This window comes from Phacochoerus africanus, chromosome 2 (genome assembly GCF_016906955.1).
Source record: "Phacochoerus africanus isolate WHEZ1 chromosome 2, ROS_Pafr_v1, whole genome shotgun sequence".
NCBI classification, from domain to species: Eukaryota; Metazoa; Chordata; class Mammalia; order Artiodactyla; family Suidae; genus Phacochoerus; species Phacochoerus africanus.
The window spans coordinates 232,726,911-232,753,089 of NC_062545.1; the positions used below are offsets into that span (position 1 = coordinate 232,726,911).

Sequence of the window (26,179 nt, forward strand, 5' to 3'; positions counted from 1 at the left end):
TCTCAGGGTGTTGCTATGGTGACAGGCACAAGGTACATTTCCAAGGCAATGTATGTGTAACAAGTGGCTGGCAGTAGCTCTCTCCTGATGTCAGAGAGAGAAAGCTCCATGGTACACACGGGGCTTACCTGATTGTCTGCGAGCGTGAAGACTTGCTAGGAAATCGGAGGTTTGGTTGATTAAACTCATCTTACTCTAGTCCATTCATGAAGATTTAATGACGTCATTGTTTTGAGATATTTAATAACCGGTAACTTCATAATTGATTTAATAAAAAATCCTCAACATTTTCCCACAGATATTTGCCCAGTTAGGACTCTCAGACTCCAAGGGGTTAAGCACCATGACGACCTTTGTCCATGACTGGTCACCAACACTCAACCGAGGGCCTGGAACACTGCAGACATTCAACATGTGACCCAAACTAAAACTAAAACTATTTTATGGAAAATGCTATAGTAGTTAGGCTACACCTTTTAGGAGAAAACAAAGGAGTGGGGGGCGGGGGTTGTTAGGTACCCATCCTTACATAACTAATTCTCTGGGCTACTACTGGCCTGCATTATGTAAGAACGAAATTCTGAATTAAAATGCCTCTGACAAATGTAAAGACAACACAGAAAGGAAAGGCAGCATCCATTTAACTTCATTTAGTAGACGTGCTTCCTGCTCTTCTTTAGATCCTGGCCACAAAATGATATAATTTGTACATCCTTTTTATGTCTATTAGTATCAAGCTTTTTTTCAGGCCTAGGAATTCATTCTAATCCAGAGCAAATGATGGAAATGGTATTTTACTGATAGAGGATTCTGACACAGTCTCTTTAATGGGAGAAACAGGTTTTGGATGGTTCTCAGTGAAAAGCATGGCAACAGAGACTCGTTCTAGTAAAATTTCCATAGTTCCTTTCCTACCATAAAAAAAAAAATGCAGAGTCACCTGAAATTCAATAACCGCCTTGATCATGACATTCTGGTAGGTGCTAGGCATATGAAGATTCCAAGGATTTGATCCCTGCCTGCAAGGAATTTACCAACCTGTGGGAAGGAAAGGGTTATATGAAGAGGAGAAACAGGCGAGTTTCTTAGGGAATGAATGAATGCCTGTATATTTTGGACAGAGTCATTTTCTAGAAACATGTTGAACTGTCTATAATCTTTGGTGATCATCCATAAAACATCCTTCTCTAGCAGGACTGATTTATATGAGCCCATTTGCTTATAATTACACCTTGTAACGCTTAAGTTCTTCATAAATTTAACTTCAGGATCATCTTTGGCTGCAGAAAAAAAAAAGAAATTCGGAAATGGGATATAATCCATTACTTTAAAGGATTAACAGTATATGAGATAAGCTTGGATATCACTAAAACAGTATGCACTAATCAAATTAAATAGGCATTTCTTTTTTGGGGGGGTGGGGGTGAAGCATATGGAAGTTCCCAGGCTAGGGGCTGAATCGGAGCTGTAGCTGCCACAGCAATACCAGATCCGAGCCATGTCTGCAACTTACACCACAGCTCATGGCGACGCCAGATCCTTAACCCACTGCGCAAGGCCAGGGATCAAACCTGAGTCCTCATGGATACTAGTCAGGTTCGTTACTGGTGAGCCATCATAGGAACTCCATCTTTTGAATGTTTTTAAAAAGAGATTCCAATTGTTCCTTCGTTTTGACAACAGTTTGTCAGCAAAAGTTTTGAGCTGAACTTCAAATTTAATCTATACTTCAGTTTGACATAAAATGAAAACTTATTGAGATCTTTTTAAAATTGAAAAGAAAAAGCCGTACTACCTATGAATGGACCCATAATTGAAATATAAACTCAGAATAGCATAAAAACAAGAAATTCAAGGTTTTTTTTAAATGAAAGGAAACATGAATAAAATTTAGAAATGACTCAGCAAGTAAACTGTATCACATTGCAGCTGGGATTAAAAAAAAAATTAATCAAAGTATCTGTCATACCAAAATGGGGAAAGCACCCGTGGGTGGTTAAGTAGAAAAAGAAATCTCCGATGTTTGGTTTAAATTAGACCAAACATAGTAAGATAAGTGAATACAGCACCTTGGAGCCTTTACTGTAACACACTACGGGGTCTGCGTTGAGGTTCTTCAACTCCTTTGTAAGGGCGTCCTATCCAGAGGCTGTATTTATAAGAGATCAGCAGTTTGAGCCAGATATTAAGATGAAGTTCTGGCACAGAAAATGACTCCGGGTAGAATTCCACATTTTTAATTATTGAAAAGAAGGTTAGAAAAACTAGGTCGACTTCATTAAAAAAATTAAGAGTAGCTCATTGTAGGAGAAACAGTCTTGAGGGACTGGAAAGCTAGACCATGCCTGAGATCTTATTTGACACTGTCAAAAGCAGAGGAATCTAAGGAGAAACTAGAAACACATGGTTATTGTACAGCTGCTCTGTGACCACAAGAATTCATAAGGAAAAAAGTAAAAGGAACTCAAAGTGAACTTTAAAAAAAAAAAAAAAAGTTTAAGTAACAGGTCTGTAAAATTGCCATCCTGAGGGGAGCGTCAAATACAGGTTTGGATGTTAAGACCCACCTAAGTCCCTCCTTCCTCTTAGTAAATCCAGCTCCTGAAATGAGCCTGGCTGGTAATCTGGTTAGGTGGGTTAGCTGCATAGGGTTTCTGATTACTCATTACACAAAAACTTTCATCTCCTGAAGCACTCACCTCATGAGAGCAAATCAATGTTCCTTCTTCCTCTTTGACACCTGGCACACTGTGATTACAGAGAATTTGTTCATAAGAAATTATCTGTTTTCAATACAAAATTCCAGGTTTAAAACAAGATCACCTAGTAGCAGGTAGGCTACAACCTCAGTTTATGAAAGCTACTCAAGGAAGAATATTCTGTAGGATATAACACATGTTTCCTTTGCCAAAAAACTAAACCAACCCAGAAAATCGGATTTTTTTTTTAAGTAAATAGCTCATAAAAAGACCCTATCACTACATTTAGTACACAGTTTCAGTAGCTTATGAATCTTATATATGGACAGTTGACCAGAATATCTAACACAAAGAAATCGCAAGTGTCAAGTGGGCAGCTACATGTTTGTTACGCAGACTTGGGCCAGGGCCAGGCTTGGGTCACAGCAATAGATTCCAAAGCCCATCACTCACAGAAACAAATTAACCATGTAATTAAGAGTGAAAAGAAAACAACAACAAAACAGAGTGATAGAGAGAGAAGAAAGATGAGGGAAGGTAGGAAGAAGCCTTTTTCAATCTGCCTGTTGGGCTTTGTTAATTTATTCATCTTTTATATGATAACTTTCAAAGCTGTTGACTAATTTAGACACAATTTTTATACTTCTAAAACATATCAGAAGCATCAGAAGGCTGCTTTTTATTCTAGTCTGCCTGTCTTGAACTGCAATGCCAGTGCTTAATTCAGTTAATTTACACACATTTATTGAAAATCTGTTATATGTTAAATTTAAATCACTGTGTGTGCTGGAGAGGGAGGGGGTTGGCACACGGAGTTGACACAAAATACTTTAATATATATATCTATTCTTTGCCTTTAGGGACATCAGGCTACCTGGGAAGCAAAGATAGCACAGATGAATCAATTAAGAAATAATTAAGTGCCAAATTGTGAGGCACTAACTCTGAATGCATTAAGAAGAGAGAGATGATTATGAACGGCTGTCACTAGGGAATGTGCAGAGCATGGGGGACGAGTTACCCGGTGCATACCAAATGGGACTCGACTGGGCAGGAGAGGAGAGAGCAGAGAGGTGGGAAGAAATCAGCCAAGACACATCATCTACTTACTCTTTTATTACTCATTCATTCAACAAGTTTCTCTATATTGTGCTAGGCACTATGCAGGAACCACGAAAGAAAAAAAAAAAAATGATGTGGGATTTCCCACTGAAGCATAGTGGGTTAAGAATCCGACTGCAGGAGTTCCGTCGTGGCTGAGTGGTTAACAAATCTGACTAGCATCCATGAGAATGCAGGTTGGATCCCTGGCCTTGCTCGGTGAGTTAAGGATATGGTGTTGCCGTGAACTATACAGTATAGGTCACAGATGTGGCTCAGATCCCGTGTTGCTGTGGCTGTGGTGTAGGCTGGCAGCTACAGCTCTGATTTGACTGGGAACTTCTTAGCCTGGGAACTTCCATACGCCACAACTGTGGCCCTAAAAAGCAAAAAAAAAGAAAAGAAAAGAAAAAAGAAAGAAAGAATCCGACTGCATCAGCTCATGTCACTTGCAGAGGCACAGGTTCTATCCTTGGTCCAGCACAGTAGGGGGGCCAGTCAGTCAGTCCTACCTTTGGTTCTACTGATTGGCAAATCCCATTACACTCACCTCAACCAGGGGCTCTAGGGACTGCAACCAGGCAAAAGCCAGGACATATGAGACACAATCCTGGCTCTTGGAGCCAAGTCCACACAGTGAACATTTCTGGTCATTTATGCCATTTTTGGTACTCAAAATCCTCTGAGTGGCATTTAGAGGTGCTGCCAGGGAGCACAACTGAGACCTCTTTGCCACTCACTTCCTATCTCAAGTTTTACTATGCAAAGCAGTATTTATGGAGTGCTGCTGAAGTACTGCAGGCCATTCATCCCCTCTGTGCTCTAAAACCAGTCTCTGTGTTAATTCAGAGCATCCAAATGGTAGATTCTATCTAAACGCCAGAAGTGGAAGCAGAGTGCTAGTTGCCTTTTAATACTCAGTCTTCTTCCCTGAGAGGGCCCTGCAATTTGTTTTCTTCTTCCTTTTTTTTTTTTTTTTGGAGGGGGTGGGGGGTCAAAATCAGATAGTAAATATGTCAGGCTTTTTGGGCCATACAGTGAATTGCAACAATTCACCTCTACCACTGGGCACAAACCCAGCTATAGATAATACATAAACAAATGGGCTCAGCTATGTTCCCATCAAATGTAATTTATGAAGACAGGCAGCAATCTGAATTTGGCCTACAGGTTTTCCAATCCTGTTCTGTAGTAACAGCACCTCTGGTTTCAGCTGGGTACAATGTCATCCAGAGTAGACAATGGAAAGGATTGCAAAGAAGAGGTCAAACTCCTGAACATGCAAACATTCTGCCAAAATGTGAGCAAGCAGCAAACTGAGAGTACCCTTCAAGCACAGTGAATGAATGACAAACAGGTGTCAATTCGAGTCCTTCCCTGCCCCTGCCTCACTGCATCCCTCTAACGAAGGTGAGAGAGTGGTTAGGTTTATCGAAGTCCTACCCTCTCTTATGGCTCCAAGCATTCTGAAAAAGGAATAATAGAGACCAAGTCTTAGAATTATCAGAGTTCACTGTGGAAGACAAATCCAGGTTTGGTTTTGTTTTATTCTTGCAAAAGGTTATTAGGATATACAGCTCATTAGAGAAAAGAAAGTAAAAACAGAATATGTCATTCAGGTCAAAAATGGACAATTCATGTTATTACTGTCGCTCTTTAAAAAGGAACAAACAGGGGAGTTCCTGACGTGGCTCAGTGGTTAACGAATCTGACTAGGAACATGAGGATGTAGGTTCGATCCCTGGCCTTGCTCAGTGGGTTAAGGATCTGGCGTTGCCGTGAGCTGTGGTATAGGTCACAGACGCAGCTCAGATCCCAAGTTGCTGTGGCTGCGGTGTAGGCTGGCAGTTACAGCTCTAATTAGACCCCTCACCTGGGAACCTCCATATGCTGCAGGTGCAGCCCTAGAAAAGACAAAAACAAAACAAAACAAAAAAAAACCCATACACATTCAAGATCAGTACTCTCTTCTGAGCTCCAGATAGCATTTTTAGTACTTTGATTCTGCAGAGAATAATCTCTCTGCTCATTACATTTCCAGTTAAATTTAGGGTAACAGGTTTTTTTTTTTTTTTAAGGGCCATAACTGTGGCATATGGAAGTTCCCAGGCTGGGGGTCAAATTGGAGTTGGAGCTGCAGCTTCCAGCCACAGCCACAGCCACAGCCACACAATGCCAGATCAGAGCCTCATCTATATGCGACCTACACCACAGCTCATGGCAACACTGGATCCTTAACCTACTGAGTGAGGCCAGGCATTCAAATCGAATCCTCATGGATACTAGTCAGATTCTTAACACACTGAGCCACAACAGGAACTTTTGGAGAAACTATTTTAGATAGACATACCTAAAACCTAATTATTCCTAAAGAGTTCAACTGAAAACCCCTACCTCATTTACCTTTATTTTACCTTCCTTTCTCTCTCTTTTCCTCTTTTTTTTTTTTGAGGGCCATACCTACAGCATATGGAAGGTCCCAGGCTAGGGGCTAAATTGGAGTGGCAGCTGCTGGCCACAGCAACTCTACCTACCACAGCAACACTAGATCCAAGCAGCATCTGCAACCTTATTCTGCAGCTCACAGCAATGCCCGATCCTTAACCCACTGAGCAAGGCCAGGGATTGAACCTAAATCCTCAAGGACACTCTGTCAGGTTTTTCACCCAGTGAGCCACAACAGGAACTCTAGGTACCAGGTTTTCACTTGACTGCAAAGGACAATCGTTTCTCAGGTAAAGGCAGTCTACTGTTACAGAATCAAGGGATTTTAGAGTTTAGAGATTCCAGATCACATACCAGCGTGTGAGGCAAGTCTGATATGGTCCAAACCCCACAGGTGAGGAATGGCACAGGGAATTCCTTCGAAGGCTGGACCTTGAACCAATGGTCTCATCTTACAATGTCTTGCTTGCTTCTAAAAGCCTGTAGTACACTTACACTTCTTTTTTATCATCAGATAAAGAATAAAGGTAGAATGGCTGTGAGAGTCACAGCCAACACACCCTTCAGTTCAAGTATTTGGCTCATGAGTCAGGAATGTCTTCAAGAAGGATTCAGCCTGAAATCAGGTGGATATGATAACCTAACTCGGAAATGTGTTTTGCATTTTAAATTCAACATTCTAATTCCTTGTGCCTTTTAAAATTAAATTAAAAATGTAAGCATGAGAGGTCTCACTTTGGTGCAAAGGGTTTGGTTTACAGCCCCTCTGTAGTACCAGGACACATTTGATCCCTGGCCCTGCAGAGTGGGTTAAAGGATCTAGTGTTGCCACAGCTGTGGTATAGATCGAAAGTGTGGCTCAGATCTGATCCCTGGCCCAGGAACTCCATGTGCCTAAGGGCGGCCAAAAAAGAAAAAAAAAAATTTGAGCATGAAATTGGAATTTATTTCCAAATGTGACTTATGCTCTGAAGCTAATTTATTCATATACTTTGGATTTATTGTGGAGCATGTGGAAATTTCCAGAAGGTGTCTGACCTACCGAAATCCTTGGAGGGAATTTCAGTAAGGCAAGATTAGGGATCAGATGGTCCCTGAAGGTGAACACGGATACAAAAAGTGTTTTTTTGCTGAAAGCCTGCAGTGTGTGAGGGCTTTTCTCGCTACATGCCAGCGTGACCGAGACTTGTGTTCTCTGGCTAATGTCAGGGAGCTTTTGGTACTGTAGGCAGTGAACTAATTTGACCTGATGTCTGGGTATATTAAAGCAGGTGGTGAACACCAGCAAAAGAAAAAAAAAAAAAAGAACCTTACAGCCATCTGTTTATTGTGCTCTTTATCTAAAGATATTCAGAGCCCTCAGGGTTTTTTTTAAACCAATAACAAAAAAGTTAATAACAGAATCTACAAAACTCTCCAGCATCTTACAGTACTTTTTTTAGTCTTTCATTAAATAGAACTGGACGAATACACCAAATTAAAGCCAACTGCAAACTTATCCTACACTGTTTATCCATTGTCTGGAATTTCCTATCTCCTGGTTTCTCCTAGTGCTGCCTGTACTTTGAGCCATCTGATTGTTTATTACGATCGGCAAGTTGGCTAATAAAAGTGAAAAAGGAAAGTTCAAATCATTTTAGTATTCTTATTGGCTCTAGTTTGACTCCAGTAAAAAGTTATTAGATGGAGTATGGGGAACGGGGTTAAGACTACAGACTGAAATAAACAAACATGTCTCAAACATGTTCCATGTTCCTACGATCAACTGATAAACTGTTAAACAGGGCTAAATTTTCTGGATGGTAATCAAAACCCTGCTGAGTTTGTTTTTTCCAGTAAATTCTAAATAATTTCTCCTCTTGACCTTATACATATGGAGCTACCTATCTGCAACATTGGTAAAGATTAATAAACAATTTGTATCTTTCTTGGTAAGTGATTTATCTAATTGTCGATATTTACCTAACTAGTCTATTAGCTACAAATCTAACAAGTATCAATTATCTCTCTCTATCTAATCCATCCATCCTCTGTGACGTTGTATTTCACAGTGGTTAAAAATTGGGCTCTGGAGGCTACAAATTTGATTTCAGTTCCTAATTCTATCACTTACTAATTGTGTGACTTCGAACAAGTTAATCCCTCTGAGACCCTATTTGCTCTTCTGTTTACTGTGAATAAAAAGAAAAATGTACAACTTTGCATGTAAACAACTAAGCACAGAATCTAGTATATAGTAAGTGTTCAGCAAACAGTAGCTACTTTGATAATAGAGTTCTCCAGATCCCAGACATTCAAAAATAGCAGGGAAAAATAAAGACTTAAATATCTTTAGCTCTGAAAACTTCATAGTTCACCTATAACGGCCAAAGAGAGAGAGTGCCTACATCATGGTCACTGAAACAGTAAAAAGTACCCATTTATTATTTCATGGAAGAATCATTTGTGAAGGTCAAACACAAGAAGTCAATGTTAGGTACTGAGGGCAGAGGAGAGACACTTTACTTCAGTAACCATGGTCACAGATACAAAAGAAATATGCACAAGTGTTAAGATGTCATGACATACTGACTCACTATCTTTAGTGTTGGATAAAACTTTGAGAGGGTGTGACTCCTGAATTGGATCGTGAAGGATAAATATGAGCTCACCAGATAGAAAAGAAGAAGGGAGGCATGTTTGGCCTCTGTCCTCAGTATTCCTGGCAAGTGGCCTGCGCTGACTCTCACAACCAGCAGGGTCCTGGAGAGAAGTGCTCTTATGCTGCAAACTTTAAGCAGGTGTATGTGGCAGGCACTGATTCTCACTCTGCTAGAGACTAGATATCTACATGCTCCCTAAATCTAAACTGAAGAACTATAAGAGAGACAATCAATACTCAAAGAAATTGGTCTTCAATTCAGAAAGATTTCTGGAAGGTGACAATACTGTGTAAGAAATTTGGCACAGGGTATCAACAAAGTTAAAATTTTAAGTATAAAGACAAAAAACAACAGAGAAACTCCACATGAAGTAAAGGAAGAAAGATAAAATATTAAACTAGGGGAATGTACACAAAACTCAGATAGGAAAAGGGGTAACAACTATCTGGAATACAGAGAGAGGATTTATTTCAAGTTACCCTGTGAACATGAATTCAGTATTGGGAATCAGTGACACTCAAGAGAAGGGACCTACATCCTCATCAGTACCACCTCTGCAGTCCTCAGGGAATTTCCTGGACCACACTGAGGGAACACGTGGAACAGAGCAGCAATTGGATGGACCCCCAAAGCCACCAGTCTTATCTTTGTGCTGGCAGTGTCTGCCCAGCTAAGGAAAAGGAAAGTGCCTGGGACTCAGATGGGAAAGAAAAAAGCAAATTTATTACTTGGCCTCTTGACACAATGAGATTAAAGGCAGGCCAGCCAGGCTACTTGGGAACTGATTCATCATATAAAGAGTGCAGGAACATCCTGAGAAGAGATCAGAAACACAGAGCCAGCTAACACAGGTTTCCACACACAGCTTCTTATACGACCAGTAGGAACAGACTGCTTCTGCTCCCTGAAAGTAAACAAGAGTCCTCTAGAGAAAAGGAAGGGTTAAAAAAACAAAACAGGAGTTTCCGTCATGGCTCAGTTGTTAATGAACCTGACTAGTATCTATGAGGATGTGGGTTCGATCCCTGGCCTTGCTCAGTGGGTTAAGGATCTGGCGTTGCTGTCAACTGTGGTGTAGGTCGCAGACAAGGCTCAAATCCCACATCACTGCGGCTGTGTTGTAGGCTGGCAGCTACAGCTCCAATTGGACCCCTAGCCTGGGAACCTCCATATGCCATGGGTGTGGCTCTAAAAAGACAAAAAGACCAAAAAACAAAACAAAACAAAACAAAAAACATCTCCCTGGAGATCCCAAAGTGGAGCAATCAGATCAGCAGCATCTTGGGAGCTACTGGTTTGCAGGTTTGATCCCCAGCCTGGCACAGCGGGCTAAGGATCTGGTGTTGCCACAGCTGTGGCTTAGGTTATAACTATGGCTCGGTCTCACATCTGATCCCTGGCCTAGGAACTCCATATGCCTCGGGGTGGCCAAAAAAGAAAAAAAGGGAGGGAACAAAAAAATACCTCCTTGGAATTCATTTAGCGAAGGTAAGCGAATGGCCCTGCTTGACCAGGAGATTCCCAGTTCATGCCTGCTATTTCATGGTAATTATTAAGAACAACCTCCTCCTTCTCCAAATGTTCTGGTTTGGATGATAAATTGGATGGTAACTAGTCTCCATCTATTTAGTCTATGTAACAAATTAATGTAACAAAAACACTGAAACATGTACCTTTTAGTAAAAAATACATTTGAGGATAATCAAATAGCACCAATGGAGGAGAAAACCTACTTACTTCACAGAAGAATGCCAATGTAGACCAACTAATAAAAGTAGAAAATCATTCTTCTACAAATCCTAATGGAATTACTGAACCAGGTAAGACTTATCCGTTGGAATGAAAACAATCAGGTGAAGAGCTGATGGGGGCCTGGAGATTATACAATGGCAAAGCAACACCACACAGATTGCTCTTGGTGGCAGAAGAAAAAATACATAACTTTTTAATGGAGGCTGTCAGTGCCCTAAAATGAAGTGAACCTTAACTTTACCAACATGGGTAAGCCAGTGTACAATATCACTCAAGATGCATTCTACTCACAACGTTTGTCTGGACTCCAAGAAAAGTTTACAGAAAATCCAAGAGACAAAGGAGAAGGTTAAATTACGCTCTGAGGCAGCAATCAGGCCCAACCCAGGCCAATCTTTTCAACATGCCAGTGAAATGCAAAACAGTACTCTACTGGATTAACAATAAGCTTAAGGGACATAAAAACCAAATGCAACGTGTAGTCCTAAAAATCAACTGGCTCTAAAAGACATTTTGAAGAATGTGGGAATAGGAACTGACTATAGAGGAAGAAAAAAAGGACTGATGATTAATTGTAGGTGTAATATGGTCTTATTTATTATGTAAGAAAATGTCCTATATTTTTAAACAGATGCATAGTGAAAAGTGGGTATAAGGACATGTCAAAATTTACTTTGTTACTTCTGCATAAAGATATGGTTAAAAAAGAAACAGGTGTATGTGCATGTCTATATCTATATACATATATATATCTCCATGTATTATTTTCAGAAAATCAAGTTCTCTCCATCCTTATCAGGGGAAAGAAGAACTGTTTGGAGAATCATCACTTAAAGGGGTTTAGATCAGCCTGTCCCCGATGCCCCCACATCTCTAGCTCTAACATAAGGGATGTGACCACAGAGCAGGTGTGTTTTTATAGTAGATGCAGCCTGTGTGACAGAACTGCAGGATGGTGGCTCTCCCGGAATCACAGTTCAAGTAAGGGCCCTTAAAACTGTCATGGATAGCTCTTTGCCCTAATACAACCCTGGGGTACTTTCAAGGAATCCACAAATCTAAACTGAAGGAGTGTCACCGGACATGTGGTGGAGCTTTGTCGCAAGAATACAACCATAGGAGCTGACCCAGATGTCCTTAGGAACACAAAGGAACCTCTCAGAGGACCAATCTCAGGAGCAGGAGGCAAATCTGAATGGGGGGGCCCTAACTCCACTAAGCACATCATTATTGGACCCTGGCGCTCTGATGCCCCCACAGCAAGACCTCTCTGTAGGGAGAACAGACACTGGTGATGGGTAAAGAATGCAAGAGGTGAGGAGGGGGAGTGACAGGATTTATGATGATGTTAGAAGATAGGGGTTTGAGGTGATGACAGGTGGAGGATTTATCACCTTATAGTGGAAGACTTACTTATTAGCAAGGGCCAGGAGAGGCATCAGAGCAGCAGAGTGATAAGCGAAGGGGAGTTAAAGGAGGACCAGAGATGAGGGTGGAGGGGTACCCCAACAGAGAGGAGACATAATGAGCAGGAACAGGAAGGAGGGGTAAAACAGCAGCAATGTGGAGAGAAGGATGAAATCTCAAATGGCAAAGGAAACAGAAGGACAGAGAGGGCAGGAAGTAAAAGAACAGCTGGTCAAAGGTTGAGGGGGCAGAATTTGGAACAAATAAGAGCTGAAGGCATCTTTTTCATGTCTGTATTCCCAGAAGCTTGTATGGTAGGAACTCAGGAGGGAGAGAAGGAAGGGCGGGGGAGGATGGGAAGAGGGGTGAAGACACAGAAGGGAAGACTGAGGACAGGCAGTGTGGAAGGAGCCGTGAAGTGTGGAGGAAGGACAAAGGAGGGAGGGAATGAGCAAGCATGCGTTTCAGAGACACAGAGGGGGCTGGCATGAGCTTCAACTCGACAGACACGGTGCTCATGAATGCTCCGTGTCACAGTTCAGAATTATGTGATTCAGACCTACCTTAGAAAACAAGAACTGTTTTGACCAGGCAACATTTTGGTGGCTGATCTCAATCATATACAAATGCCTAGAACTAGGGTGAGGGCATGATCCACTTTATTGCAAAAACAGAGCCGATAAGCTCTTGGATTTTCTCCGCACGGCTGAGCGATGCCAATCGGCCTATGGGGCTCCTTACTTTTCCCACAGTCCTGCTCTCATCCAGCGAGTCATTCAACATAGGAACTGGCCTGAGGCTGCTGAATAGTTTCTACCCTTTTTTCTGTCTGCCCAGAACCAACACAAGGGGGAAATGCTGGGCTAACATAATTAATGTAGACAGAAATCTGGCTAAATACTACCAACAAAATTCATTTTTCAGGCGCCTGATTATCTACATTGCTGACCGCATTGATTACATTTAGCCAATGATGGGGCCAAATCTTTACTTTCTTTCTGTTAGGCAAGATTTAATCTAGAGATCTAACAAATCTTTCTAGAAGGGAAATCTCTCCCAGGACATATGATTTTGATTGACAACTCACAAAATAATTCTGGAATGCATGCAAAATTGGACTCACACGCAATTTTCATGCAAAGGCAAACCTATCCATCAACATAACAGTGGCTCCCAGAAAGCAGTCAAAGTTCTGTGTCTGGAAACTCGAAACCAGGAAGTCTGATGTTTGAGAAGCCATAATCAAGCCTATTTGTTTGAGGTTCTTATTGTGGGTCGGTGTTTTCTAGCATATTAATAAGATCAGAAATTTGCATTAAAAATTGCTATTACAAGATTTCAAATCACAACGAAGTATGTGTTTGAAAATCATTAGTTTGCATTTTGGGGGAAGAGACCAGTTAGTGAATGCAGATCCCTAGTCTTCAGTTTGTTTTTCAAACAGAAAAGAGAAAAGAAACACTCTCCCTGACTCATGATGCCAGTCCCTTACAATATTGTCTCAATTTATGAGCTGGCATAAGTTTAATACCTACACCTAACTGTGCAGTTAGAATCAGATATGATACACAAATTGCAGAAGTTCTCACTGCAGAGCACCTGCACGTGGAAGAGCAAGATGGAAAGGGCCTCCTGGCTGAATACTCACTATTTGGTAGAGTCAGATAACTGATATTCTCGTCGTCTGTCATAGCATTCCTGGATTCCAGGATCGTTCCATAAACTCTTTATTGCATCTACATATGGATTCTCAAAAGCAGATACCTTCTCCACATCAACTTCTCGAACTAATTGTGCATGAGCCTGTTAAAAAGCAAAAAACAAAAACAAGCAGTTTTAATCTCCTTTCCACCACTGAAAATTACCTTTGGTTTGCACATGACATTGTGCACAACTCAGGTCTTTCCTCATACACTGGTTTTCAAACTGGTTTATAAGGAAGTAATGCTTCTTTTTTTTTTCCTTAGATAAAACCCAGCCCCAAACCCTGGGGCTACCTAAAACTGACTAGAGAAGCAGAGTATTCAGCTCTGGCTTGAGCAATGAGGATGTCATGCTACACAGAATGACTATTTTCAGGTGATTATCATGATCCTAAAACAATTAATAGGATTAAAGGGAAAAAAAGACAGGGATACTTATCCCCTCTATGTTTATAGTTTATTTAACCAAATACATAATATACCTAGCCTATGAAAGGTATATCTTAGATGAAACTCAATCAGACTCAGTTTCTACAGTTTGCGTTTAGGATAGGGTGTAAAACCACTAGAAGGATAGTTTTTTGTTTGTTTTCCTTTTTTTTAGGGTTGCACCTGTGGCACATGGAAGTTCCTGGGATAGGGGTCGAATCAGAGCTGCAGCTGCCAGCCTATGTCACAGTCACAGCCACATCAGATTTGAGCAGCATATACGACCTACACCACAGTTTGTGGCAATGCCAGATCCTTAACCTGCTGAGCCAGGCCAGGGATCGAACCCTCATCCTCATAGATACTAGCTGGGTTAACCTTCCGAGCCACAACAGGAGCTCAAGAAGGACAATTATTAGTAATGATTTAATTTGAACAGCAGTTAACCCTCCACTCTCACATACCCAAACTTTCACTATTTATTTTATACTGGCTTTATCTATATTATTAGATTGACCCTATTCAATTTTTTAACAAGGAAAAGGGACCGTTATTTTCATTACACATTTAGTAGGAAAGAAGTAAAAATATTTAAGAAATTTTCAACAAGATTGAAATCAAAATGTTGCATGGCCAATTCCTAAATTAACCAGAATATACCACTGCCTACCAATCCTAATCAAAATAAATTTCATGAGTGTATAATAAGCATAGATTATACATGCACACAAATATGCAAATCGACAAATATAATAACTAATTACCCTGGAAACTGGATGCAGATGGCTGATAATTTTTAAAATAGTCTTGATTTTGTACCGTAATACAAACTTAGTATTAGTTTACTAGGTTAGTGAATGACTATCATGATTACATGATGACCTAATTATTCCTTTCATAGAGTTTTAAGCAGATAGAATTTTAATAAACCTAATCCAGGATAGGCCTGTCCTGTTCCCAGTCTTTATCTTCCTTCTCATTCCATAAGAGGTAAGGGCCCCATGTCATTAGCCTAATTTTGACTTAAATAAGGTTTCAAGACGCCCAACATGTTGAGACTGAAGAAACCACCTTTTCTTACTAGTTCTGCTCTGACACTGACAGTCAGATCTAGTAACTGAGAAGCCCTAGCTCTGCCCTGGACCCTAATCTTGGAGAATGGATCCCTAGAGTTGTTTTTTATACCTAGTCCCTACCCAGGCAATCTGTCTTATCCCACCAGCAATCCTGCGGGCTTGAGGTCCCATTCCTGAGTCTCACTCCAGGTGGGCCCACCACAAACACAGTTCCCCAGAAGACTCCCCTTTTACAAACAACATCACTGGTTCCCCAACGAATCCCAATACTGTGCTCAGCTCTGCAGCATTTGCTGCTCTGTGTCAGTACTAAGGACTCTACTGGTCCCACTGGCTCTATCTTTTGCCTGCTGACCCCTGCTGTCCACTGTATGTGGACCCCCTCCGAGCACATACAGTGACTGTGGGGGTCTCCTCCACCCTGCCCAGCAGGCACATCTCATACCTTTGTGGGTAGGCCTAATGACAAGTTTCAACCTCTACTGTCCTGCCCTTGCTCATGAATATGAACAAGTACTAACTCTGTGTCCTGAAGTATGACAAGGATCACTCTTGGTATAATCCTCGATTAGAGTCCCCATGGCTACCTCTGTATTACAGGGTTCTCTAGTGGATTCTGTGGATCTTTCAGGGCAGCTGGGGGCAGAAACAAGAAGGAACAAGATGGTCTCCTGCTAGATGTACTCTAAAGAGATGGTTTTAATCTATTTCTTCTTATGACCCTGGGTAGTTGCTTAACCTTTCCAAATGCTACCTCTAGTGGGGAAAATCCTGCCCCCACCAGATAAGCTTTGTGTGGCTTATTATTGTGCTACAATATAGTAGGTGAGTGGTTCTTAAAACGTGGCCCCAACACCGGCAGCATCACCTGAGAATGTGATAAAAATGCCAAATCCTCCAATCCTGCCTCAAACTTTCTGAATCAGAAACTCTGGAAATGATGTTCAGCAATCTGTTTTAAGAGGCCCCCTGCAAGATTCCAATGCATGTAAGAGTTTAATAACCACTGCAAACTATCAAGCACCACATAGATTCTAGTTGCTGTGGTCATAATTAATTGCCAGACTGGCCAGAAAACTGCTATTGGAAACTAAAGAGAAACAGCTCATAAAGGCAAAAGTCACCTCAAAGCAGGGGGCATTTTAAAGGCCCGGAAGCCACGGAAATGCGTAAAATAGACTGGATAGGCAACAGGGAGGAATGGGACTGCAAGACACTGAGAGAGACACGCCCCGATTATAAAGGATAGTTGCTATTTTGCTCCAACGAATTGTTTCTGTTAGGATATAGGCCCAGTGTTGCCAGACTTTCTGATTATCAAAGGAAGCCAAGTCTAGATTTTTTTTTTCCATGAAATAGCCCTAACTTTAAATCTTGGCAACCCCATAAAAGATAGGTAAAGTATATAGGAGATGTTCTTTCACTTCTCCATTTGTTTCCCTAATAAGATTGATCACTAACACCCTGTCCTACACAAAACCTGGAACACAGCAGCTGGCCACTTAACACAAGCTAATAAGTAAGTAATTTTGTAGGACTTTCCTACAACAGTATGTACACAAACTATTACAGAAGCCAAAGGGAGACATGGTTGGGACCTCTCTCTGAATTGGGTAAAAGCCACATGATGACACAGATTGGTGTAGATAGCATTTAAAAACTGAATGTGACACTCACTACATTTTGCCAGGCATGTCATTTGGAAGGAGTTCTATTTCTCTTTCTAGAGAAGGTAACTTATCCCAGAGAAATCAGTTTCAACATAGCAGATGCTTTTCACCGTTACAAATAAATGTGGGTTGGATCCCAATAAGATGCTAGGTAATATATAGAAATGAAAAAATTACACATAGTTCCCACGGAGGGGCAGGAGTAACATTGAGGGGGAAGAGTCTACGTAGACGGTGACCAAACGAAGCACAGGATTATCTGAATATTTGCATGTCTATCCTTAATTTAAGGTGACTGAAAGGGCATTAAAATATATAACTGTTAAGAATGTTGTCTAACTGAAAAGTCTGCTCTGATAAAATGAGATTCTGTTCTACGGTTGGAAAACTCCTCTGATTCCCTCTTCTCGCTCTATCTGCTTTCTTTCTCTTACATCTGGAAGGCTTTCTCTATTCTTTTGTGCACATTCTTTACCTTTTGTTCAAGGACTGTGTCTTACAGGAAGATGTTCCTGACATTCTTCCTCTCACCCAAAATGTGATCTTTATATTTTTTGAACCACAGAACATCTACATTTTGATTTATGTTAACAGTTACCTCTTCTAAATTATATACTGAGGGAAGGGGCTGTAGCTTACTGACCCTTCATTTATTTTGGGACCCAGCACAAAGTGAGGAGACAACAAATATTTGTCTAATTTAGCTGCATTTAAAAAGCACGTATAAACAGGAGTTCCTGTTGGGGCTCAGCGGGTTAAGAACCTAACCTAATGTTTGTAAGGATGAGGGTTCAATCCTTAGCCTCTCTCAGTGGGTTAAGGACCCGGTGTTCCTGTGGCTGTGGTGCAGACCTGAATCTGTGGCTCTGATTCAATCCCTAGCCTGGAAACGTCCATGTACCACAAGTGCAGCTGTTTTTTGTTTTTTTTTTTTAAAGAAAAGAAAAGAAAAAAACGCACATAGAAACACAATGTAGAATCTTACAAAGTCAGTTTCTCAAGGAAATTTCCACTTATCACCTACTCTCTCAGATCTACATAATCCTTAACAGCACTTATCCCGGCAGCCGTTGTGCATCTATTTGTGAGATATTTGTTAGTATCTTTCTCCCTGATGACAGTATTAAGTTCCAAGACAGGCTCAGCATTGCAGTATCAGGGACTAGCAGAGTGCCTGCCACTGATGCTCAATAAATACTTGTTGAATGAAGGATAAAAGGAAGGAAGACTGGAAATTATACTAAACTGAAAATCAGAACACCTAACTCTAGTCCTGGCTTTACCCCAACACGAGGAGAAATTCCTTTACCTCTTTAGGACTTCGTTTTCCTGGTCTACAAGATTATGCAGTTGGAACAAGTCATCTCCCTAAGGTTTTATTTAGCCGTACAGTTGTATGACTGTAAGTAAATACAGCTAAAATGCATAAAGCACTGGGGAGTCATGACACTGTCCTTCCAGGAGCATGAAATATATCATTTATTGAAACAAGACCTCACTATTTCAAACAGTGCCTGCCAATAACAGGGCAGAACATGGTTAAGTCTGTACATGAAAATGCTACATGGGGGTTGAGCGAGTAGAAATCCGTGTGAATGGAGAGGTCAAAAAAGGAACCAGAGAGAAGGCAGGATTCAGCTGGCAGGAGGAGACGAAGACCTGTGACTCTTCTGAGGAAGAGGTGAACAAAAGCTGAGCAGACAAAATAAACAAGGCACTCTCTTTTAACTCTGGGGAAAAAAAATAATCTAGTGAGGAAATTTCATGCTGATATTTAGTTGAAATTAACCTCCACAGTGAAAGCTATAAAATTAATCTCCACCATGAACCATAACTCAAGCTCCACCATCTAGGAAATAAACTGGCCTCAAAAAAACACACAGATCACCAGTTTGCCTTTATGCAGTCACTTTTACTGCCTCCTAAGCTTTGTTGTTTCCTTCCATCCTTGCTGTAATATAATCAACTGTAATTTGCATTTATGCAAGAGCTTTCATCTAAAGTTCTCTAGGATAGTTAAAAGTATGACAGCATTTTACAAAACACATACTGAATTTTTAAACTGCCTAAATAAACATCCTCAGTGCAATCCTCTCATTTTCTTGGTAAAAAAATATTCTGTATGTGAAAAGAGTATTTTCTAATATGTTAGAGTAAGAACATAAATTAAACCCTTTCCTAATTGCCCAAACGTCCAATGTAAAGTAGTAAAAAATCACAAGTAATTATGTGAAATTAAACAATTACTAAGGAAAAAGACCATGATGAAAAGGAAAGAAGTCATTTCTAATCAAATAAATAACAATTATAATTGACTACCCTTACTATTTTTGAACATTGTACACAGAAAAGCAAAACAGGTATGAGTTAATCAAATAAAAAGCAACATGTGATTCTATTTCATTTTAAGTTACAGTTGAACACACTGGATAGAAATATTTAATTATGAATGCTAGCTTTCAGAATTCTTAGCAAGCTGGTGGCAAGCCTTAGAGGGAACATTGTGAGAACTAAGTAGCTACTCTTAGGAATTCTGGCAGAATTCTAGGGAAAGACCACATGGAAACCACAGGATGTGCCAATGTGGTAATGTCTTGTTTTTGTGATTTGGTAGTCATAAAATTCAGGTAAATCTTAGGTGTGTTTATATTTCCAAGGCTGCTTCGGCAAAAGGAAGGAAGAACTGAGTCCTCACCACAGTGACTCTTTCCCTGCCCACAGAAGGCCCAGCTTGCAGATGAAATAAAAAAGATCTTATAGTCACTTTGGAAGGATTTTCAAAAACTCATTAACAGCTCAGGGTGGCTTTGGCCTGGAATGTCACACCTATTCCGGTTCCTACACTCCAGAAGTAGAAAACCAAATGGGAACTTCCACATTTGTTGAAGCTCTTAGACACAAATATTCAGCTCATTAGAGCTGCTCTGTTTGAATGGATGCCCAACACACACAGAGGGCCTCTGAATGAGCAGCAGTCTGAACTGCTGCCTGAGTTGTTTATATCCTGAACTGAGGTGCACATCTTCTTCTCCCCCACCCCTTGGTGCTTATTTCCATGTGGGCATTTCATTCTAATGCCACTGGTACTAGTAGAGCATGATCTCAGGCAAGCTGGTTACCATCTCTAAACCTCTGTTTCCTATCCTGTTAAATGGTGGTAACAACAGCACTTATTTAGACTGGTGAAACGACAGAACTGAACACTTAAAGGCAGAGCCTAACACCCAAAGCTGATAACTGTTTAAAATGCAAAAGAGAAGGAAAATAGCATAGAAAACTTAAAACTTGGTGCACACCCTTACTGTGACCGTAGGCAAATTATGCCCCTTTATTTGCTTACACGGGAAACAACATTCTGGAGATAATCCTGGATAATGGAGCTCTATTTTTGAGCTCTATGGCCTCAAATTTTTAAACACACCTTAAAACTTCCTACCCAAAATCTGGGCAAGAACTGTCACTTCGTAGACTGCCTCTCATCACAACTTCAACAGCTGACCTTCACTAAGATGCACTGTACATGGAGTGACAGCTGCGGATGCAGCATTTTCTTATGGGCATTACTGCATAAATAACAAAGAGCAAAGTCACACTGAGCCGCTGCTGGTTGGGCTCACGTAGCAAGTGATCCATTCCCACAGAAGAGCCTCTCCACACTTACGATTGAACTCATGGCTCAGCAAAACCACAAATTACTACATGACACAGCCTTTTCAGCCCCTGATGAAGATTATGAATCCTAGGTGTGGAATCTTTCAGTTCTAGAGAACTTCTAATTCTCCTTTGCTAAGCACCCATGTCCCTCTTCACCCTGGTATCATAAGGAGAAAGAGCCAGGTGTTCGCAGATGCTTAAGTCCCTTCTATAAAATGTCATAGTATTTGCATATAACCTACGCACATCCTCCCGTATACTTTATTTAAGGCCACACATGCAGCATATGGAAGTTCCCAGGCTAAGGGTAGAATCGGAGCGGCAGCTGCTGGCCTATGCCACAGCAACTCCGCATCCAAGCCGCATCTGTGACCTACACAGCAGCTCACATCAATGCTGGATCCTTAACCCACTGATTGAGACCAGGGATCAAACCTGCATCCTCATGAATGCTAGTTGGGCTTGTTACCACTGAGCCACAACAGGAACTCCCTCCCATATACTTTAAATCAACTCTAGATTATTTACAATACCTAATGCAATGTAAATGCCTTGTAAATAGACGCCGGGGTATAGCAAATTTAAGTTTTGATTTTTTGGAACTTTCTGGAATCCCCCCTCCCCACTGGAATATTTTCTCTCTTCATTGGTTGAATCTGCTGATACAGAGGGTTGACTATACTGAATCTCTCTTACTGAGTGTATTGCCGAGAACCGAAGTAGCAAAGAGGAAGACTGGGAACAACTTCTTGAAATCAAACCAGGCTTCAATTATAACTGACACATGCCAGCCCTGTGTCTGTAGGCTAGTCTCTCAACTTTCCTGAACCACAGCTACCTCATTTATGAAACAAGGGAAAGGATTCCTTCTAGGGCTGTCAGGAAACTTATAAGGGTTGTTAGTAAAAAATACCTAATTATATGAAATAATAATTATTATGAAATCTTCTGGTATGTTAAAATTACCATTAATGAATATTAATTATTTCAACAAATACTTTTCGGGAGCTTCTATCATGACTAAAATCCATGAGGACATGGTTTGATCCCTCTTGCTCAGTGGGTTAAGGATCTGTCGTTGCTGTGAGCTGTAGTGTAGGTCGCAGACACGGCTCAGATCCTGAGTTGCTGTAGCTGTGGTGTAGGCTGGCAGCTATAGCTCCAATTCGATTCCTAGCCTGGGAATATCTATATGCCACAGGTGTGGCCCTAAAAAGACAAACAATTCAAAACAAAACTTTTCTGCCATGTGTCAAACAAGACACTAGATACTGATAAAATAAAATGTTCCAGATAGCAAAATACTAGATAAGAAAATTAAACTATCACATATTATTCTACTTTAAGACTTCACAAATTGATTTCTTATTACTATTAAATTTGCCTTCCTATGGTGAGAGTTTTACTTTTAATCTCTATCACGGCACTCACCAAGGTAATCAATGACTATAAGGCACAATTCCTTTCCCAAAAACATTTGCTGGAAACTCATTTTTTTTTTTTTGCTTTTGCTTCAGTATAAGCTATATTTGCTTATTCTAACACACAGCGGATGCCTTCTTCAATGTAGAAAATACTTCTTATTTATTATTTAAAATGTTCTTTTTCTTTTAAAAACTCCATCTCTTTCTTGGCTCTACCACTATAATTTTCATGTAAATATTCTTCTATTTAGTTCTTTTGCTTATTATTTTCCTTTTTCATGTCTGGAGGCCATGTCATAATTATCATATTAATGACACTGCAGGTCAGAGCTTGATGCATCACTGTATAACACACACCAAGCAGTTCCAGAGTCTGTTGACTGACGTAATTACATGGTTCCATTATGAAGAATCTTGCCCTCAGGTCTGCACAATCTTGGGATGAACTAAAGCGTATACTCTTTGAAATGCTACTCATTATCTTCATGATCTTGATGGTAATATATTATGGGTGTGTGTGTATACACGTATATATGTATACATATAAATATATATACGCATATAGGTACACATACATATTGTGAATGCCAAAAAAACCATTTCTTTTCTTTTTCTTTTTTTTTTTTTTGTCTTTTTAGGGCCACACCCGTGGCAAACGGAGGTTCACAGGCTAGGGGTTTAATTGAAGCTATAGCTGCCAGCCTATACCACAGTCACAGAAATGCCAGATCCAAGCCACATCTGCAACCTACACCACAGCTCACAGCAACACCGGATCCTTAACCCACTGAGTGAGCCCAGGGATCAAACCCACAACCTCATGGTTCCTAGTCGGATTTGTTTCCACTGTGCCATGAAGGGAACTCCAAAACCATTTGTTTTCAAAGAGTTTATTCGAGGTCACAGTAATAAGGAAATTAGAAAAGAAGATTCTTTTAAAGACATACATAATTATTAAGATTCAAAAGAATCAGGTACTAATATGGCTGCTTTCAAAGAATATTTGAGGACCATTAATTACTTGGGATTTAAATGGCTGTTTCTTTGAGAACTGGGTTTTAGAGCCAAAGAGATAACTATAGAGAATGATTCTGAACTGCAGAACTCTCAACCTTTAATAAGATAATAATGTTAGGAATCCATGAGCAAAGGGTAAGGGTGGAGAAATTACTGTATTTCCCAAACATGTCTGACCACGGTAGCATTTAGATCAGTTAATGCGACTCGTGTTCTCCTGAATCACACTTTGAAAAGCACTGACTAGAGACTGAGACTCCCAACCACCAAGTGGGGACTGATTTTACACAAGCAAAACAACTAACTCACTGATTGTCCCACACGCTGGCATAATAGGCTAATGCCTGCTTTATAGATTCAAATCATCCTCATTTTTGAGTTCACATTTTGCATGCGGTTCATTTCCTGATATTACGTCTCAGGAAAAACATAATCACTTTAGCCATTTTGTCTGGGCTCCTACAATCATATTAGCCAGAGGAGTGTGCTGCTGCTGGTTTGGAATTTTATTTTGTTTGACAATAGGAAAAACAGATCAAGAAGGGTCCCTTGCTCAGCTTGGTAGACATTCAAATAAAGAAAAAAAGAAAGAAAGGAAGAAAGAAAGAAACCCTAAAACAACAAGCTCCTTAATGAAGCGAGGCCCAGATGTACCGAGGAATCTCAGGGTCTTTCTAGGACATTCAATGTGAAACCTGACCACTGCAGCTTTAGAAATTGTGTTCAAGAGAACTGAAAGTGAAAGGCTCACAGCTACAGAACTTTGCAGAAGAAAAGAAACTTCCTAGAACACTTGTTTATATACCTCTTTAGGCAAGAAAGTGTTCCAGTAGTAAGAATGTAAAAAGAATCAACAGCAGTATGAAGAAGAGTAATGTAACATCTAGAATCTGAGCAGGAAGAAAGTATGGTAAATAAGAGAACCCATGGCATTTTGGGAGAGTAAACAGCAAACTATTTAATTTGTCACTGTGAGGAAGGACTCGAATTTTAAGGAACACTACAAAAAATTAAGTTATTTGGACACATGTTGAGCAACTGGTAATTTTTTTTCTTTTTTTTCTTTTTAGAGCCGCACCCAAGGCATATGGAAGTTCCCAGGCTAGGTGCTGAACTGGAGCTGTAGCCGCCGGCCTATGCCACAGCCACAGCCACAGCAACATGGGATCTGAGCTGCATCTGTGACGTACACCACAGTTCATGGCAACACCGGATCCTTAACCCAGTGAGTGAGGCTGGGGATCGAACATAAGTCCTCATGTATACTAGTCAGTTTCGTAACCCACTGAGCCACAATGGGAACTCCTAAAAACTGGTAATTTTCTAGTGAGGGTAGAATATAGTTTCTAGTCTATACATGACAGTTGAGTATGAAAAGGGCTATTACTTTCACATAAACAAAAAAATAAGAATTTTTCTTGATACATTCATGATTTTAGTTATATTCTTAGCAATGTGTGTTTCTAATATCATATCCTTGACATTTTTCAGAAGACTATATTCTTTTTCAATATGGATATATTATATATTTAATTATTTCATAAATTTGTCTATAATATTTCTCAAAATTGCACTTACCACTTCAGATTAACAAATTTCAAATTCTAACATTATCAACTGGGTCCTTCTCTATAAACTTTAATATTTTTAACTGAAAAATATTCTCTCTTTTAGGGGTTGAAATACTTGGTAAGCCCAAAATTAATTCTGATAAATGGAAGGTATTCTTAACTCTATTATTTTTTCAAATGTAAATATGTAAATATTTCAGTTCAAATATTTTCAAAGGAACGATCTCATTTATCAGTTCATAATATTCTTTCACAGGTACTTTTAGGAGACAAAACTCAAGACTGGCAGATTATCACAGCTTGTGTGAACACAATTATGACTTACATGTGAGTCATAACTAATTCCAAGTTCATTTCCGCTCCATAGGATTCTTAATTTAATAAATGTTTTGCCACGACACTATGTACCATCAAGCACTGCATTCAGAATGAACTATCAAAAGCTTCACCTTGATTCCATGAGTTAAAAGAAGGGTAAAACCAAACAATCAGTTGTTTGTGAAGATTTCTTTCTGCTAGGGAAATTAACAGATTAATAGCTATTGCTTCATTTTTTGTGCACCCTGCATAGATAACTTGGAATAAAAAAAAATGAACTAAATTAATTTGGAATGAAGTCACTTGATCTAAACAAAAAGTCATGCTTCACAGAGTAATATGAACATGCATTTTCTGCAGCTGCCCATGCTAAAACGTCATGTTTGGGCACTATCTTCTGAATATAACAGCTAACTTTTTAAGGAGGCACTGATACTCTTACAGCAAATCTGTGTTTTTCATATTTTGTGTGGTTGATGTCACTTCGGCTACAATGGTGAATGCTGAGTATCAACAAACACTTTTGTACAAATTATAAATTACCATCTTCTTGAGAAATGAAAATTCAGTATTAATTTTTTTGTTAAATATGCATTTTCTGGGCTTAAAAAAAAACAAACTTATGTTAAAAAAGGGAGTTCCTTTGTGGTGCAGTGGGTTAAGGATCTGGCATTATTACTGCAGCAGCTCGGTCGGTTTTATGGCGCAAGTTTGATCCCTGGGCCAGGAACTTCCACATGCCTTGGGTGGAGCCAAAAATTAAAAAGCTTGTTGTGGCCAAAAGAACTTATTGCAAAATAAAAGGATTATCAAACAATAAAGCAAATAGTAACAGATTTATACCCAGCAATAAATGATAAAAACCACAGAAGCAAAAGCTATCAGACCACCCTGGCAAGACTGCTCAGTCTCTTTTTTTTGGCCCCATCCATGACATGTGGAAGTTCCTGGGCCAAGAATCAAATCCAGACTTACCCCAAAGCTGCAGCAATGCCAGATCTTTAACCCACTAAGCTAGGCAGGGGATTGAACCAGAGCCTCCACAGAGACAAGCTGGATCCTGAACCCACTACACCACACTGGGAACTCCCAAGAGTACTCAGTCTTGATTTTCACTTACATTTCACATATACCTAACATCTTTCCACTGACTCTGCTCACTAAAGATCTGGTGTGTTAGCAGACCTCACAGCTTACAGACCAGGGTACAGCATGACTGACTAATAACAATGGACAATAATGCCAGTAGCAACATGTCCTTCTATATCACC

The 26,179-nt window shown here is 40.1% G+C and overlaps 1 protein-coding gene across 1 annotated transcript in view; it reads right to left on the minus strand.

Annotated features, from left to right (window-relative positions):
* LOC125120082 (guanine nucleotide-binding protein G(q) subunit alpha) overlaps positions 1-26,179 on the minus strand; it is a 300,978-nt gene that overhangs the window by 75,139 nt on the left and 199,660 nt on the right. The window contains exon 3 of the mRNA XM_047767808.1: positions 13,695-13,849. Within this exon, the coding sequence (XP_047623764.1) occupies positions 13,695-13,849 (155 nt within the window). The remainder of the gene's footprint in view (positions 1-13,694; positions 13,850-26,179) is intronic.